This window comes from Podarcis filfolensis (assembly GCF_964270895.1).
Source record: "Podarcis filfolensis genome assembly, chromosome: 9".
NCBI classification, from domain to species: domain Eukaryota; kingdom Metazoa; phylum Chordata; class Lepidosauria; order Squamata; family Lacertidae; genus Podarcis; species Podarcis filfolensis.
In genome coordinates this window covers 51,506,764-51,524,349 of record NC_139610.1, presented here as the reverse complement: position 1 = coordinate 51,524,349, position 17,586 = coordinate 51,506,764, and the positions used below count along the sequence as shown (strand labels likewise).

Here is a 17,586-nt window from a genome sequence, read left to right as displayed (position 1 = left end):
AGAACTTGGTTTCCTTACAAAAAGAATCATGCAATCTTTGGGTTAGCAAAGATGCATACTATAAAACCCAGGTTGGGCTTTATTTTTATGTACATCTGTATGCATCCTGAGCCCATTGAACATGAAAACATGAGAACCCCCTGAGAAGATAATGTGACTTCAGAATGCTGAGCATTTCCAGTCTCTTACCCAATAGTGCAATGGGTGAAGATCTTTATTCTTGTGTAAACTTTCACCTAATAACCATATAATAATTACCTGTGCAAAATTCAGATGCAGAGGATGACAACCAAAGGGTTTAAAAAAGGAAGTAAAGGGGACTTACGTTAGGGCTTCTGAATAATTATAATGAGGAGAAACTCCCAAAAACTTTTGAACTTCATCCATTACGGTTGCTGGGTCACTTCTTAGCTGCTGTCCATCAATTATTAGCAACTGTATGGATAGATAAATTGTTTGTTTAAATAAAAATCTCAGATGAAGTGTGTGGTAGTGTTGCATGAATTACAAGATACCTAGACAAAAGATGAGTATGTGATTGGAGCTTGTTTTCTATGATACGACACTACAAATGCATTTACAAACTGTAAAGGTTAACATATTTGCAAAATAAACTTGCCAAATGACCACAGAACTGTGTGAATGCTTCCCCCACCACCCCAAAGGTATATACTGAAAAGTGAACACACAAAGAAATGATGTCAGTACACCCACTGGTCCTGTCTCCACCTCTGCACATTCACATTCAGTTTGGTGCCTACATGCATGAAGCTGTAGACCTCAATGGATCTATACGAGTAACATTCAAGGCATGGGGCAGGCTCCTCCAAATTTTTCAACCTGGTACTGGACAGATTTGGAAAAGCTGGTACTGTGGGTTAAACCACAGAGCCTAGGACTTGCCGATCAGAAAGTCAGAGGTTCGAATCCCTGCCACAGGGTGAGCTCCCGTTGCTCGGTCCCTGCTTCTGCCAACCTAGCAGTTCGAAAGCACGTCAAAGTGCAAGTAGATAAATACCGGTAGGTACTGCTCCTGTGGGAAGGTCAACGGCGTTTCCGTGCGCTGCTCTGGTTCGCCAGAAGCGGCTTAGTCATGCTGGCCACATGACCCAGAAGCTGTATGCTGGCTCCCTCAGCCAATAAAGCGAGATGAGCGTTGCAACCCCAGAGTCGGTCACGACTGGATCTAATGGTCAGGGGTCCCTTTATCCTTTACCTTTACCTACAAGCACTCCAACATTTAGACTGTTTTTAATTCTGAATTTTAAGTTCTTCTAACCAGCCCTTGGAACTGCTGGTGATAATAATAATAATAATAATAATAATAATAATAATAATAATAATAGACTCCTATGAATATAGATGAGAAATATAACATGCTGCTATGGTTGCAAGAAGCTGCACACAGCTTTTAAAGTTTCCTTGCTGGATATCATTTTTGACTGAGCTTATTTTAAATTATTGAAATTCTGAGTGCACATTATTAATTATGAGTGCCCCACAACTGCACTTTAGCACAGTTGCTAAGTGCTTACGGTTACTAGCCTTTGTAACACCAACCGGGCAAGCTGCGAAAGAGGCTCATTTTAGAAGAAAGGAAGCAGACTGAAGGATCTGCAGTCACTCTGATAAAATCAGAGCTGGCATATGTGTTACATTTCTGGCAATGGTTGGCAAGGCTGCAATCTTACTACAACAAGAGGAGGTTGATCAAACTCCTAGTGGGCCACTGGTAACAGTGTGTGGGCTGTGTTTGGGTTGAGTTGCAAATTGTGTTCTCATGCCTCATCATGGGCTCAGAGAGGTAGGCACCTCTGGCCCTTTCAAGCCTACTGCTGCTCTGCATGCACACAAACATCACAGACCTCTCTCTTTCGATTTCCCAGTGTTCCTTGGCACAGATAAAAGCCACGTTCAGGCATTTGCCTGAACATATGAACACAAGCATGCAATCCCGCCAGCCCCAGTGTTCCTGGGCAAGCCAGGTGCTCTTTAGATCTTTGCATGACTAGCATGAAGGTCTGGTGAGTTTTTAAAAACTGTTTGATTGAACTCACTAAGGAACCTCCTCGTGAGCGGGAGAGCTGGCTTTTTTCTGGGACGTTTTCTAAGTGCTTTTACCCAGACATGCTTTATAAAACCCATTAGAGTTTGCACTAAGAGTGTGAAGATTCTAGAGCAGCTGGCATGCCTGGAGAGAGTGGAGGATTCTGCGTGAATGCATATCCTTGCCCACATCCCTGGTACATTCTCAGGCTAAAGCAGTAAAGCAAAGTGTCATGGCAGGAGGGAAAGAGGAGCCCTGCAATTCTATCAGTCCTGGGATGCAGAGCAAAAGTGATGTCTTCTCAGCATTGGATTTGCTGGAATTCCATGCTGTGGCTGAATTTAGGGGGTTCTTGCCCTTCCATGGCACATTTGCAACACCCTCAAGGCAGAGAAGGAGAATGTGTGGTCTTCTAGATGTTATTGAATAGCAACACACATAATCCCCCAACCATAGGCTATACAGGCTGGGGCTGATGGGAGGTGGGGTTCAAGAAAACCTGTAGGCCCTCTCCTGCTTCTCCTAAGGTCAAGTTCACACACAAATAATTATTATTAAAAAGCAGGGCTGGAGGAATTTATTTATTTTTAATATACTTTAGGCAGCAGCAACATATTTACAGTGGTACCTTGGGTTACATATGCTTCAGGTTACATACGCTTCAGGTTACACACTCCACTAACCCAGAAATATTGCTTCAGGTTAAGAACTTTGCTTCAGGATAAGAACAGAAATCGGGCTCCGGCGGCGCGGCGGCAGTGGGAGGCCCCATTAGCTAAAGTGGTGCTTCAGGTTAAGAACAGTTTCAGGTTAAGAACAGACCTCTGGAACGAATTAAGTACTTAACCCGAGGTACCACTGTACTTCATTTTTAGCAACCTTCTAGGGAAAATATTTCAAAATTCCTCAGCAGAACCCCCAGTTTTTAGATACCAATGGGTTTTTCAGCTCTTTAAAAACTCAACTTGTGTATGAATGTGTACGCTGAAGTGCTTTTTCTTTTAAGATGAGCCACAAGATGAATGCTTGAGGTTTATCAATCCATTATTAAACAAGCTACAATATTGCAATTCATTATTAAGCATGCGACAATATTAAACATGTTACCAAGTTATGATTATCATTTATCACAGGGAAAATAATTGGCAGAGAGGGGAAGTTACCTGTGAAGTGGGGAAGTGTGTTAGCCACCTTTCTATGTGGATAGCATACCAGCCAGGGGTTAAACATCTTTTCTGTAGAGCCTTCAGGTCACTGGGTGCCCAGTCATCAGAAGTAATCACTTCATAGAAATTGAATTTTAGGGCAGCTGAGTCCTCATGAGAACGCTGGTGCTAGTTGAAGAAAACTGAATGTTAATTAACCACAAGTCAGGTGGAATGCCTGATATTTCCCAATCTTTCCTTCCCCAATCTAGCTATTGTCACTTACTGTATTGAGTTCTACATCGGAATGCCCCTGAAGATGGTTTGGAAACTACAGTGGATACAAAACGCCACTGCTCTCCTTTTGACTGGTGTGGGCTGGTGAGAACCTTTTATTTATATTATTAATATTGATTAAATTTATATTTAATATCACAGGGAGGCTTACAACATAAAAACACAAAATAAAAATGCATAACATAATAGCAACCCCTCCCCCCCAAAAAACCACCTCCCCACCAACCATTCTGAAATACCTGGCTCACTGGAACCAAAGGTGACTGATGCAGTGGAACATAGGTGAAAAAGATTCACTTGCCAGTGTGGGTATTTAACACTGTGTCTAGGTGTTTCACATCTGATTTGTACTTGACTGCAGTACAGTCGTACCTTGGTTTTTGAACAGCTTAGTTCACAAACAACTTAGAACTTCAACATCGCATACCCGGAAGTAGGTGTTCTGGTTTGTGAACTTTGCCTCAGAAGCTGAACGTCTGGTGCGGCTTCTGTGGCTTCCGATTGGCTGCAGGATGCTCCTGCAGCCAATCAGAAGCTGTGCCTTGGTTTCCAAACGTTTCAGAAGTCAAATGGACTTCCGGAACGCGTTCTGTTTGAAAACCAAGGTATGACTGTAGTGCTAGAACTATTTGCTCATGGCTTCTTCTGCCCACCCATCTCTGACAAGGTGAAATGGGGGCAGTGCTAGCAGAGAAGGAACCAGGTCCTTTGGTAAGACACAAGGATATGACTCCCATGATGCCACAAGTAGGGTATATGAACTAGACTTATCACTACTGTTAGATCACTTCTTCATATACAAGCTCCCTACCTGATACCAGGAATATGCCCGGTCTGATGGATCGATGAGAATGGTGATGATTTTTGCCTTGGGGATCAAGGAGAATGCACGCCTGGGAGCGTCTTCTGAATGAAAGTAGTTGGCACTTTTCTCAAACACAATATCAGTAGAGAGGTTAGAAGGAGTAGGGAAAAAATTCATATACCTGCAAGCAAGTAAAAAACCAATGTCAGCAGTGCTGATGCGGATGGGAAAATACATTAAACCAGTTATTTCCTCTCATTCCAAAGTAAACATTACAACACTTGGAAGCCTAAGCAGCACGGTCAAAGATATACATTGGGGAAACTAATGAACAAAAAGATGCCCCATCAGTTAAAATAATAGCAAAATGATACTTCCACTTTTCCTTTCCTTTCTACATCATTCCCCACAATGAACTTGAATTTTTCATTGCTGCTGATAATAATTTATACAACATTGAGAACAAGCAATTAAAAACAAATTAAAAGGGACATAAACAGAATAAAAATGAAAATCTAACTCTTTCCTCAACTGTGTTTGTTTATGAGGAATGTAAATATTGATACTGTAAAGTCGGACGAGATGAAAAAAGTGCAACATTTTGGCAAGCATCACATCAGTACAAACTAATTTCTTATTCATTCTCAAAGCACTATGCACCAAAAACTTATCTGGAAATTATGTAGATGTCACAGATACTTCTATAATTGCTCCTCTGTGGTTTGGCATATGCTAACAATGGACATTTGCTTTGTTTTGTTTTTCTTCCACTTACCAGTCAATTCCCTTGTGATAGTTGTTGCCATTAAAGAACTGAACCTCTTCAAAGGTTTTTGGACTAGGGAGATTACTAATGATGGAAGGATGCATAAGGAGAAATAAATAAAGCGCTGTTGTTCCTACAGGGGGAAAAACACAGAAGGCAGGATTAAATGATAGTGTAGGGAAGGGTAAAAGATGTAAAGCATCTCAGTAATGGAAAAGTATGTTAAAAATATGTATTTTATATATCAACCCTGGCAAAAGTTTATTTTAATTGCTTTTTACTTAAATCCTTCTCTCTGGTGAGTTAATGAGGCCCCTACTGACTACAGTGGGAAGTATGCATATATGTTTAAAAGTAAAATTTATCCTGGATCTGAGAAATCTTTTCAATACGATAATGATCTACTTTATGTTCATTTCATTTTTAGATATCTTTCTGGTTTGACATGTTCCTGTCCATCTGAAATATTAGGTGGCTCAACCCTTTGTCTAAAATAACAGCTATCAAAGCAAACTCACTTTTAAAAGTTTACTTTCTCTGCTGCTTTTCTCTCAAGAGCATATGTGGGTATCCCCAAATCCATTTTTCTTTTCATTCGCACAGTCCTGTGAGGCTGAAAGTACTATCCAGGTACTTTGGGGTTGGAGATGGATCTGAACCTTAGAGGTCCAGCCATATTATGTTGTAATTATGTTGTGGCATCTAAAGTATAAAAAAATGAAGTGAAATATTGGGCTAAAATAATCAAAACTGGTTTAACCTACTCCCAATAAATGCAGTTAGAATTGAAGTATAAGTCTGCAATCCTAAACACTCATTGAATATCACTGAAGCCCATTGAATACAGTGGGACTTACTTCTGAGTAAATATGTGTAGGATTGTGCTGTTAAGTCTCCTATGCCCAAATCCAACTAAGCAAAACTGGTCTTCTAGAAGTGAAACCAATTAAGAGATTTCATGGTTTGGCCACAGAAGTTGAAATAATGTCTGATTTCAAACATTCCTACAGTAGCAGATTCCCCTCATCACCAAAGAAACAAAAACAAAACTGTTTTATGCAATTAGTTTTAGATTATTTTAAAAGCTGTCTTTTCCACTGCCTTCTCTATAGCTGCCAAACTAGGTTACGTGATAGGAACTCATGGGGTTTCTTTAAGAATGTAATACAAAATTCTGTGGGAGGAAAGCTGCAGTGGCTCAGAGCTGATGATGGTTTCTTATCAAGAGTGATAATCCATCTGTTGCTCATCACCAGCTAACTTTGCACTGTTGGTGAAACATTAACTTCTAAGGTTTCAATTTGTGGGATGCTCTCCCAGGGAGGTCCATCTGGCACATTCCTTATACACCTTTAGGCACCAGGCAAAAATGTTCCTGAAATCTATAGATGCAGATCCATAGCAATGCATGGATATTTAAAACATGGTAGGGACTTTCTATACAATAAGTTGCAACAAACCTGAGTTTGCAACCAAGTGAACCATGCAGATGGCCTTCTTGGTAGTGGCGCCTGCCCTGTGGAATGCCCTCCCATCAGATGTCAAGGAAATAAACAACTATCTGACTTTTAGAAGACATCCGAAGGCAGCCCTGTTTAGGGAAGTTTTTAAAGTTGGATGTTCTATTGTGCTTCAAATTCTGTTGGAAGCCATCCAGAGTGGCTGGGGAAACCCAGCCAGATGGGCAGGGTATAAATAAACAAACTATTATTATTATTATTATTATTATTATTATTATTATTATTATTTGAAAGGAACCTGTAGCCAGTCCAGGTTCTCTGATTACTATACCTCTGTGCTATATGGGTATACAGTACTTGCTGTGAAATACATGTCTCTGTTATTCACTTATCACACTTTCAAGTTTGCCTATGCAACCCTGAGGTGGCTATGTAAAAAATACTATTTGTCATGGGGTTCTTTTGTTCAGGCATGCTGGACTATCTAGTTTCTAGTATCTAGTATCTCCTCCTTCGCTTCTCTGTCACTGAAATAGAAGCAGCTCAGCAATTGTGTTTCAGGCTTTAGACCACAATAGATTTACTCAGGAGATTGCTGAAAAATTTGGAGTTTCTCTCTTTTCTGACCTAGTTTGTATCTCATCTCCCAATTCATCAGTTTTGTCTCTTTAAATCAAGAGACATCAGACAATTGCACAGAGGTGAGACAAGAAGTGGTTATAAAGGGAACAGCAGGAATGACTTTTATGGTGGAGATTATTCCTTCTCCTTATCTCCACAGATATTGCATAGTCACAAAAATGGAGAAGGCTGTAAGTTCTTAAACTAAAAACGTCTGGAGGAGAAAGAACAACCCAGGAAGTTTGCTGAGCTTGAATAAAGGTAAAGGGTAAAGGGACCCCTGACCATTAGGTCCAGTTGTGGGCGACTCTGGGGTTGCGGCGCTCATCTCGCTTTACTGGCCGAGGGAGCCGGTGTACAGCTTCTGGGTCATGTGGTCAGCATGACTAAGCCGCTTCTGGCGAACCAGAGCAGTGCACAGAAACGCCGTTTACCTTCCTGCCAGAGCGGTACCTATTTATCTACTTGTGCTGGCGTGCTTTCGAACTGCTAGGTTGGCAGGAGCAGGGACTGAGCAATGGGAGCTCACCCCGTCGTGGGGATCTGAACCGCCAACCTCTGATCGGCAAGTCCTAGGCTCTGTGGTTTAACCCACAGCGCCACCCGCATCCCTGCTTGAATAGTGCTTGAACAGAGCTTGAATAGTGGTTTCTAAATTTATGAATGAAAAATGACTACCAGAGAAAAGCGTAAGACCAAATAATGTCACTATTTTAGGATGACATTGTGTGGGTTACTAACTATATGGTCAATAGTGTGTCTGGGGCCACATGATTACCTGGTATTGGACTACTTGACTGCAAAACAGCACCAGTGGTCAGGTAGTAGGACTGTGAGCCCAAGTCCGGCATACTGTAATGTAATGTCCCTACTTTGATAAAGATTCAGTGTTCAGCAGGAAAATTCTACCCCAGCAATCAATATCTTTCCAGGCTCAACACTTGGTCGAGCATTGAAAATGTTAGGGTCCACAGGAAAGCTCTCTGAGTGCGTTAATGGCTTTTATCAAGGTCAGCAGCTCTCCGTATCACCACATTCTGGACAAAATGTCGAATCCTGCTTTACTTTTGAATCTTGTTTAATGATACCACTGCAGCATTCAATTACCTGTTTTCTGAGGTCCGATCACAAGAAATTTTGGTAGATGGTCACACGTTTTATCCCTAGACCAGATATCCCGATGTCGTCTGTCATCACATGGATTCTGATTGAAAGAAAGGAGTGGGTTAATTCCTGGAAGAAATTCAAATATTCTGACATTCTGTCCGACTGAAATGTCCTATGTAGTGACCGCTCCTCACTTCCTGCGATGGAATGCAAGAAGAATCCTGCCACTCCCTGCTTGCCCACAGATCTGATCTTGAAGCCCAGGTGCAAGAGAATGTATCCAAATTACTGTTAATGAGAAGGCTGAAATTAATTTTATATGCTGTAACAAAACTGTCACTTGAATATCATGCCCAAAGCTAACCTATATTTTAAATTATTTATTCTGACAAATTATTTGTTAGTTTTTTTCTCTCTTTGTGGTTGTTGTTGTTTTTTACAACAAAATACTATTTCCCCCCGCCGTTTGTAGGTGTGTATATTCTTCTCATCAATAAGCTTTCCAAAATAAGATGCAGAATAAAATTTCACACATGAAGAAAAACCTACACTTGAAATACGTGGTTTGATATGTGCCATTATTGTGTGAAAACACCACCCTGTAGTTTGCCTGACAAACCAGAGTTGAACAACTCAGTTTAAATTGGAGCACTCAGCATTAATTTCTGGTCTATAAGTTCAAATCCCAATTTGTATTGCATTTGTCTAGCTCCAGTGAATTCGGTGACCTTCTCAGAACAATGCAGCATAAAAGAACTGCCTTGTGGCAACAGACTATCTAGCACAATGCCTTCACACCAATGTACTGATGAGACCTTTCTGTGATTTCTTTTCTGCACAGCTACACCAGCGTTAGTTGCTGCTGTACATGGTCAGCGTGCATAGGCTGGGGAACATAACCATTGGATATCACCCTACTAAGCAGTCAGCTGGAGTTCCCCAGATGTAAAATAGGGCTATTTGCATCTTACATCCCAAGGCTCTTAGGAATATGTGCATCGCAAGGTAATGTTTGCACTTTATGTGCTGCATCAATGTTTAATAATGGATGTTGCCAGTTCTGATATTTGATTATCCAAAAATTTACAGTTTGCTTGGTTTTATTTCTTCTTTTAAAAGAAGCAAATCAATGGAATTGTTACTTAAAGTTAAATTTATCCACTTCAAACTCAGGTGGCAATTAAGTTTCCAAGATAAAGTGTTTTGGCAACATTGAACATTCTCAGGGCGACACAAAAAAAGCGGAAGATCGCAGATCGAGGTTATTTAGCCATTTATCCTTCTACCATGCGTTAATGAGAAATAAAATGTGAGAAGAAAGTGAAAGGAGGCTCTTCAAAAGAATTATCATGCTGAAATTGCCTTTGTAGGGGATCCTGGTGTGCTAAATACAGTGGGCTAGATATTCAGATGGTATTGATCATACAGCTTTATTGCAGTCCACAGGCATCATGGCTTAAAGCAAATGGGTAATCCTTTCTTTCAGCAATGAAAATTATAGTGAAATTTGTCTTTCAAGGTTATAAGGAGCTGTTTCTCAGCCCGGCCCCACTAAGATCCTTTTATTAAAATTCCCAGGAAGAAAAGTTAGGATGGTACAGATGAAACACCCTTTTACTGGGACTGTCATTTGCTGTAATTGTTTTTAGGACTGAATATTAAATTGTTGTAACCTATCCTGGGACTTGCTAATGAAGGGCAGGTATCAAATGTATAAAAATTACTATAATAATATACACGCATGTGGTCAACGTGTATGGCACCTACCAACTTGCTGACTTCTGTTCTTGATGTACATCTGCTACAGTTGACTGAATGATATGGCAGACACGAATTTTGCTTTCACATTTTTTTGAAGCCACCCGATGTAGATGACAATGTAATAAAATAGGTGCATCTGCAACTCTGGAAGGGCACCTAGTCCGCCACTGTTTCAAAGTGTTGCATCATACAATTTACATGTTTTTAATTAAATTGTAGTCACCCTGAGCTTGGGAAGAGTGATTTGGAATATATCAGGCAAATAAGTGATAAAAAAGGCAGAGTACTGCATCTTTCAGAAAAGTCTAGAGGACATTAGTGTATTTGAAAATGCACAATGAAGAGTCATGAGGTGGATCTAAAAAGCCATGAAAAAGAGACCAAATTATAAGTTGCTTATACTGTAAAAATATGTAATATCCATTGCACAAAGAAGCAAGAGACATTTGATAGTATAATTAGTAGGCCTGATACAAAAATATTTATTGTATTCATTTTCAGCAGTTTTGAAAGCCATCCCCTCTTACAATGAAGTTGAAAGGTACTCCCTTATTTTAAAGAAATGCTTCTGAAATTGTTCACCTGATCATTTAGATTTTCTTTCTTGCTGTCTTTGTCAACTGATTTAATTTGCCTTCAGTAGCCAAATTGATTGGCTGTGTCAACCCAACCAGCTACATGATCCCCACAATTGCTAGGATCACCCACATCTAATAATCTAACAAACCTAGCCCTTATTCTCAGTGTACTTTGCCTTCACTGACATCATCAAGTATTGGCTATATAGAACTGTGATGTCATGTTGTTCACTATGTAATATTGGCAGGGATAGCTCATGTGACTAATCCAGGAAGAAGAAGAAGAAGAAGAAGAAGAAGAAGAAGAAGAAGAAGAAGAAGAAGGGGGAGGGGTGGCACCAATACAGCAGCAGACACAGGAATCCATGGCAGGGAACAAGTTTGAAAGAGAGCAATAATTTAATTAAAATTGAAGGATTTGGGGAAAATATTTACATTGCTACTTATCCCTAAATTGCTGTTTTTGGTGGAAAAATTGAAATGTGAAAATATTTAGTCCGGTTCTAATAACTGCAGCTTTCTTTAGACAAGGAATAATGAAATGGTAGATATTTCAGTATTTGGGGTAACTTTCATCTGCCCAAGTGTCTTACTCTCTTCCAAACTGCACAAGGACCTAGGCTGTACTTATGCCATATACCGTATATAAAGAGCAAAGAATCTTGGAAACTGTAGTTTACCCTTCACGGACCTACAATTCCTAGCAGTGTTAACAAAAGACAGTTCCAAGGATTATTTGGGGGAAAGTAATCTGTTTTAAATGTGCTTTCAATATATGGCATCTATGCAGCCTGTGTGGTGCTAGAGTTGGCGCATTTTGACAAGGGGTGCATTTTTCCTATGGCACAAGAGGCTATAGACCCCCTCCTTAGTTAGGTACTTGTGTACATTTTCTTCAAAATAGTCAAATAAATGAATCCCAAATGCTACCATTCCTCCAGGTTGCTTGCGGTAATTGGAGTTGCAAGGATTCCATGTTATAACATGGCTTGTCTGCTTGCTCTGTCTGTAGTCATCTAGCTGGCTGTTCATCAAAACAAGTTAATGCAATGCATCAAGCAAATAAAGGGGAAGGCATGATATGAAGAGCACACAAACACTCTTTGTCTCTTATAAACAACAGTCAGTGTAATAGCTGTTATTTTACAGCCTAGCTCTAGGCAGGTGCTAATGAAGGTAATGTGACAGACAGTACCTTATCTTCTAGCTAATATATTCCTAGGCCAAACTGCTGACTTTGAAAGGGGAATTAAATGATTTTGAAAGGCCATTTAAAAACAGATTTAAATGTCTTAATTAGTAGACGTTGCGTTTATAGTTCTCCCCCCTCCCCCCGCAGCAGTCTTCCCTAAAACAATATTGTGAATGAATGCTGGGCTCCTGCTGTTCAGTCAGCTGGGTCTCCTTACCTGCCAGAGTGGGTCTTTTTGCTCAGGGAAGAGCTCAAAATACTTGTGAGCCAGCTGAATGGGACGCAGGGTCTGCAGCTTCAGGTTTGTCCAGCTCTGAACAAAGCTGGCCAGATTGACAAACGTGTACAAACCCAAGCGGTCATTCCCGTAGTTAGACAAATGAGTCATGAAGATGCTGATCTGAAAGGTGAACAGACGAAATACTTGTTTGTTGTAGTAGCAGGAGGACATTGCTAGGTGGCAGCAACTATGTTCCCAACCTGAAGTTAAAACATTTTTGTTGTTATTTAAAGTGTTCTAACATCCATTCCCTTCTGTCGCTCTGCAAGGATGCTTTTCAGCAGATGTATATCCTGCATGAACTTTTGCTGCTGTTTTTGTTCTAAAGGAAGGACGATAGCAGTTTTTACAGCATCTCTGTGTACAGCAGAATATGCCTTGGATTTCACAATAGTTTTCCACCTTCTTTTGCTGTTGCATCACAAGGTTTAGTAGTTTTCAGAGGCTCTCACAGCTCCGACTCTTAAATCCACAGATAATGGGATGGGATGGGTAATCACAGTTGTAGCAGCATCTGCACCAGATCTAATGCACTTCCCTTTTTTCAAGGTGCGATGAATGTTGTTAGGTACTAGAGACTCATATAATTTGCTTACAGTCTTGAAAAGAACAGTATGGCTACAATCATTCCCTTTGCCCATGTGGATTGGCTCCAACAATGTTGTGTTGTAATTGTTATAACTAGCCCTTAGGGTGAAAGGCAGATAATAAATTGTATTAACAACAACAATAGCTCCACAATGGGATGAATGCTTCCTTTTCTATTCAGGGCTTAAAGGTAAAGGGTAAAGGGACCCCTGACCATTAGGTCTAGTCGGGGACAACTCTGGGGTTGCGGTGCTCATCTTGCTTTATTGGCTGAGGGAGCCGGCATACAGCTTCCAGGTCATGTGGCCAGCATGACTAAGCCGCTTCTGGCGAACCAGAGCAGTGCACGGAAATGCCGTTTACCTTCCCACCAGAGCGGTACCTATTTATCTACTTGCACTTTGACGTGCTTTCGAACTGCTAGGTTGGCAGGAGCAGGGACCAAGCAATGGGAGCTCACCCTGTCGTGGGGATTCAAACCACTGACCTTCTGTTTGGCAAGCCCTAGGCTCTGTGGTTTAACCCACAGCACCACCCGCATCAGGGCTTAGGCCAGTGTAAAAAAGTACTGCTTTAACCATAGGGGAGATTGCATTCCTGCTGTGACCAAAAGCTTTTTTTTGTTTTTTACCACAATATGGCAGAGTGAAGGTATGAAGCATTTCTCTTAATTTGTTTTGATATCTTCTTACTGACTATGTTGCATTGCTAACAAGGGCTATAAACAGGTGGGGAGAGACCCTGAAAATAGTCACTTGGGAATTTTATGTGCATGATGTGGTTGGATCTCATGGAGATTCTGGCTGGGGGAATAACGTTTAAACACAGAAATCTTGATAACAATCAGATGGCCCCATGTCTGTTGCTGTCAAATTCACCCACCCACCCACACCCCATGATTGCTAATCATGTTGCTAATGTTGTGTGTAGCTGAGCAGATAGATTCTTCGTTTGTTTACAATTTCACAATCCTATTTAGCTGGTTTTCTAGCTCCGTCTGCCTCATGGAACTGATGTGTTGGACATTTGATCTGAAGAAAATATTATTTCTCTTCAGCTTATCTTTTATACAAACTTATTTCATTTTCTCTTTTGCCTGATTATGGCTTTTTGGATAGTGACACCACTTTCAAATATGAACAGCATAAAGGACAATTCATACAGAGATTTAAAATTAACTTTCATGAGTGCAAAGTCAGTGCTTTATCAATAGATGCTTTCTATCTAGCTTTCTGTAGATTCAGCCTATCTTTGTTATTCACAAACTTGTATACACTGGATTAACTAAAATTAGGATGTACATGGAAAATGAGTTAATTATACAGTTATCAAGAGATAAGAAAAGCAGTAAGCAATTATCATACTTCGCTTTTGTTTCCAGTGGATTCACTCCCGGGTTAACAAGAAATATGCATTTTGTCGGAGGCAATGTAAATTAACTAATGCCACCACTGCAATTAGGGAAAGACATGCTAAACAGTATGTTTTGTAGTCATTATGGTACGCTTCTGACAGCATTATGAGGGGAAAAACCATGGCGGAAGCATTTTCCCCCTTAGCATCTGAGAAATATAGTGATCTCTCAGTAATATATTCCCTGGAGTGGCATTTTGCTGTAGTCTGCTAATGGCATCTCAATGTGGAAAACAAAAGAACAGCCAGGATTCTACATTTACTGGGCATTTGTAATCAATGACAAATTTATCTTTGTCTTGGGCCCAATGTGGACATCACAGCCAACTTTCCAATGCAAATAACTGCTCACTAATGGAGCAGCCGACTTAGGGCAGGGTTGAAGAGGATGGTGGCAGGGATGGCTAGTGTGGAGAGTTCAGAAATGGCAGAATCCTATCTGAGGATGGCTGTCACATTGTCTCTTGTCTCTTCTTCAGGTTAAACACACCCAGGTCCTTCAACTGGACTTCTTCATAGGACTTGGTCTGTAGGTCCTTCTCACCAGCTTTATCACTCTTTTCTGCACACATTCCAAGCTGTCGCTATACTTTTGAAATTATGGTTCCCAGGACTAAACATACTCCAGATAAAGTTTGACAGCAAAATAGAGTGGCACCATTAACTTATAAGCTGGACATTATACTTTTGTTGATACTATCCCCAACTCTCAGCCCAACCTGCTTCACAAGATTGTTGTGACAATAAGAAGGGGAGGGGGGAAGGAGGAACCATGCACATCACATCATCTTAAACATCTGGAGTAGTAGTGGGATATAAGTAAATAATAAATACATGGTGGGAAAGGGAGTGCAGGGTTTGTTGACATCCAGGCAAGCCACCATAAGGTGGGCCTGAAGTTCAGAAAGGCTTCTACCTGGGAGGAATGACTCTTAGTTTCTGAGCCAGCTTTTGCCTTCACATTTGTTACCGTATGTGCACACTAATTTATATTTATGGGCATAGCTAGGCATTATGTAGGAATATCCCAGGTAGATCAGAACAAGACTCCAGCAACAGCCGGCCAGATGTTTACAAATAGCCTTTATGCACCTGACCTCACTATCTAGAATAGACATATCGTGCTTCTAAAAATGGGGGTTTCACTTAGTTATGATGACTTATAAACCTATCCCACAAGTTAATTTTTGCAATCTATAAAGATACATGTACTTACTTGTGTATAATGGAGGAAATGTAGGTGAGTACAGTTCTGGGACTTGAACCTATGCAGTCAGAAGTAAGCACTACTTAGTCCCAGGAAACTATGCATAGGATTGCCAACATGCTATGCACTATGGCGTTTCAATGTGTGTGTGTACAGTGGTACCTCTAGTTACGAACTTAATTTGTTCCGGAGTTCTGTTCTTAACCTGAAACTGTTCTTAACTAGAGGCGTGCTTTCACTAATGGGGCCTCTTGCTGCTGATGCGGGGCTGGCACACAATTTCCGTTCTCATCCTGGGGCAAAGTTCTCAACTCGAGGTAACTCTTCCAGGTTATTGGAGTTTGTAACCTGAAGCATTTGTAACCTGAGGCGTTTGTAACTTGCGGTACCACTGTATGTCATACCACACACCCACCCACACACCTAGAACTGTCTGCATTTCTGGACATTCCTAGTGGACACGGTTATGGGGCAATCATAATGAGCTCCTGTACTTCCAAGTTTATCACTACACCACTGAACTGGCAATGCCATGTAACTCAGAAAAGAATATTTCTGCTGTAAGTGTTTTTCAGGCATGGAGCTGAAGGGAAAGCCTTGAAAGCCTACTGAGACCTAGAGATCTGCATTCACACCCTCCTCTTCCGCTTTCTAGAATAACCGCAAGATAAGGAGCCATTCGCTTTTCCATTTTCGCCCCTGCAGCTTCTGCCAATGTGCCACTTCTTTAACTGTGGGTTCACAGTGTTTAAAAACATGTCCATTAGTTTGCTAAAATATTTATAAAGCTTTTAGTACATCCATAAGGTGAAGATGGATGGAACTTAGGAGGAAGTGTCCCTCATGACCCATCCATAGCTGTGTTAGCGCTGTATCCACTTTATTTCACAGAAGGTCATTCAGGCTGTTTTTGTCTCACTCTGAGTCTCCTATCAGCAAAATGTGGTGAGCTCACTGTATATTTTCTGCATCGGCTGAGTGAGGCACAGGCAGCTGGTGCAAAATCACTGGATGCAATTGGAGAAGAATGCTGGACTATGCAATCAACTTTAGATTTTTTTGGTGGCTCTCAGCAACATTTGATGCCTCCCCCCCCCCCAGCCCTCACCTTGCCAAAGCAGGTAAGCAAGGTGCTGGCCTTTGGAAAGGAGGCAGGAGGGCTCTGACTGCGTCCTAGAGCCCTCTCATCTCCTTCCTAAATCCTAGTTAGGGCTTTCCCAGCTTTGGGAAGGAGGTGGGAGGTCTGGTGGTGGGGGGGACAAATTCTGGCCTCACTTCCCCCTCCTACCCAACAAGGCAGTGAGCGGCCCATGGGTTCCATGTCAAAGTACTATTGTGGCCCATTTGGCATGAATAGTTGGAGCACCCTGACTTAGAAACCAGCGAGTTATTTGGTGTTTATAGGACTGCACTTGCAGCTCACCTGTACATTTAATCTGCTATTTAGCACCGTTAAGTTGCTAGTTGTCATTTAGAAAAAAATAAACTGAGGAAATACCATTTGCCATTTGGGTTGCTTTTTCAAAAAAACTCTTTAGCTGACATAATGCAACAAAAAATGCATCCTACATCTGGCTATTTACTAGCTTCCCGGAGTCTCATTCATAATATTTGGTTAGTGACTTATTAACAAATAGGAACTGTTTTGACTTAAGACAGATGAGCTTGTAAAGACCAATCTTCCTGAATAAAAAGCCTGGACAGTGACTTCATTAAGGCATCTTTAAGAGGGCAGCTGTTCAAACAAAGAACAGAAGGCTCTTGCTGTATTTCAACCAGCAATTGCTTGACAAACCATTTTTCTTTCCCTTCCAGCACAGACCTGATTCATTAAAAAGGCAATACATGCTAAACGCAGTGCTATTAATTCTAGGTGAAATGCATTCAGACAGCACTCGGCCACATTCTGAGGGCTCTCTCAGCCATTATGCTGATCCTAAAGCAGTGCTCATTTAGTAGGAAACTTCACATGGCAAGATCTAATGAGCAGTTGATTCCAGAACTTAATTTCTGAAATAAGTGGTGCAGTGACTTGAGGCTATAGCATAGCGTACTGAGTTAGAGACTACCGGGATAGGCCCTGGAATCTATTTTGAACTCTGCTTCTTCCAGCTCAGCAATGTTATTAGGATGGAGAAAGTATTTATTTTTGGGTGGGTGGGGGGTACTGGAAAGCTTAACATGTGAGCACCCTCTGCTCAAATTAAGTTATTTTTAAGAAACCCTGCAAGTTTTAGGCTGCTACCCTAACCTCACTACTAGTGAGTAAGCACTATTTAATTCAGTAGGACTTACTTCTGAGTAGATATGCTATAGATT

General features: G+C 41.0%; 1 protein-coding gene and 1 long non-coding RNA gene across 4 annotated transcripts in view; one reads left to right on the top strand and one right to left on the bottom strand.

Moving 5' to 3' along the window:
• LOC310742613 overlaps positions 1-17,586 on the top strand; it is a 510,016-nt gene that overhangs the window by 242,847 nt on the left and 249,583 nt on the right. The window lies entirely within an intron of this gene.
• The window catches only part of NDST4 (N-deacetylase and N-sulfotransferase 4), a 126,201-nt gene that overhangs the window by 7,388 nt on the left and 101,227 nt on the right, over positions 1-17,586 (bottom strand). For all 3 annotated transcript variants that reach the window (XM_083571162.1, XM_083571161.1, XM_083571160.1), the window contains 6 exons: positions 11,997-12,179; positions 8,249-8,345; positions 5,070-5,193; positions 4,301-4,475; positions 3,211-3,381; positions 326-435 (listed from right to left, as the gene is read on the bottom strand). In XM_083571162.1, the coding sequence (XP_083427288.1) occupies positions 326-435; positions 3,211-3,381; positions 4,301-4,475; positions 5,070-5,193; positions 8,249-8,345; positions 11,997-12,179 (860 nt within the window). The remainder of the gene's footprint in view (positions 1-325; positions 436-3,210; positions 3,382-4,300; positions 4,476-5,069; positions 5,194-8,248; positions 8,346-11,996; positions 12,180-17,586) is intronic.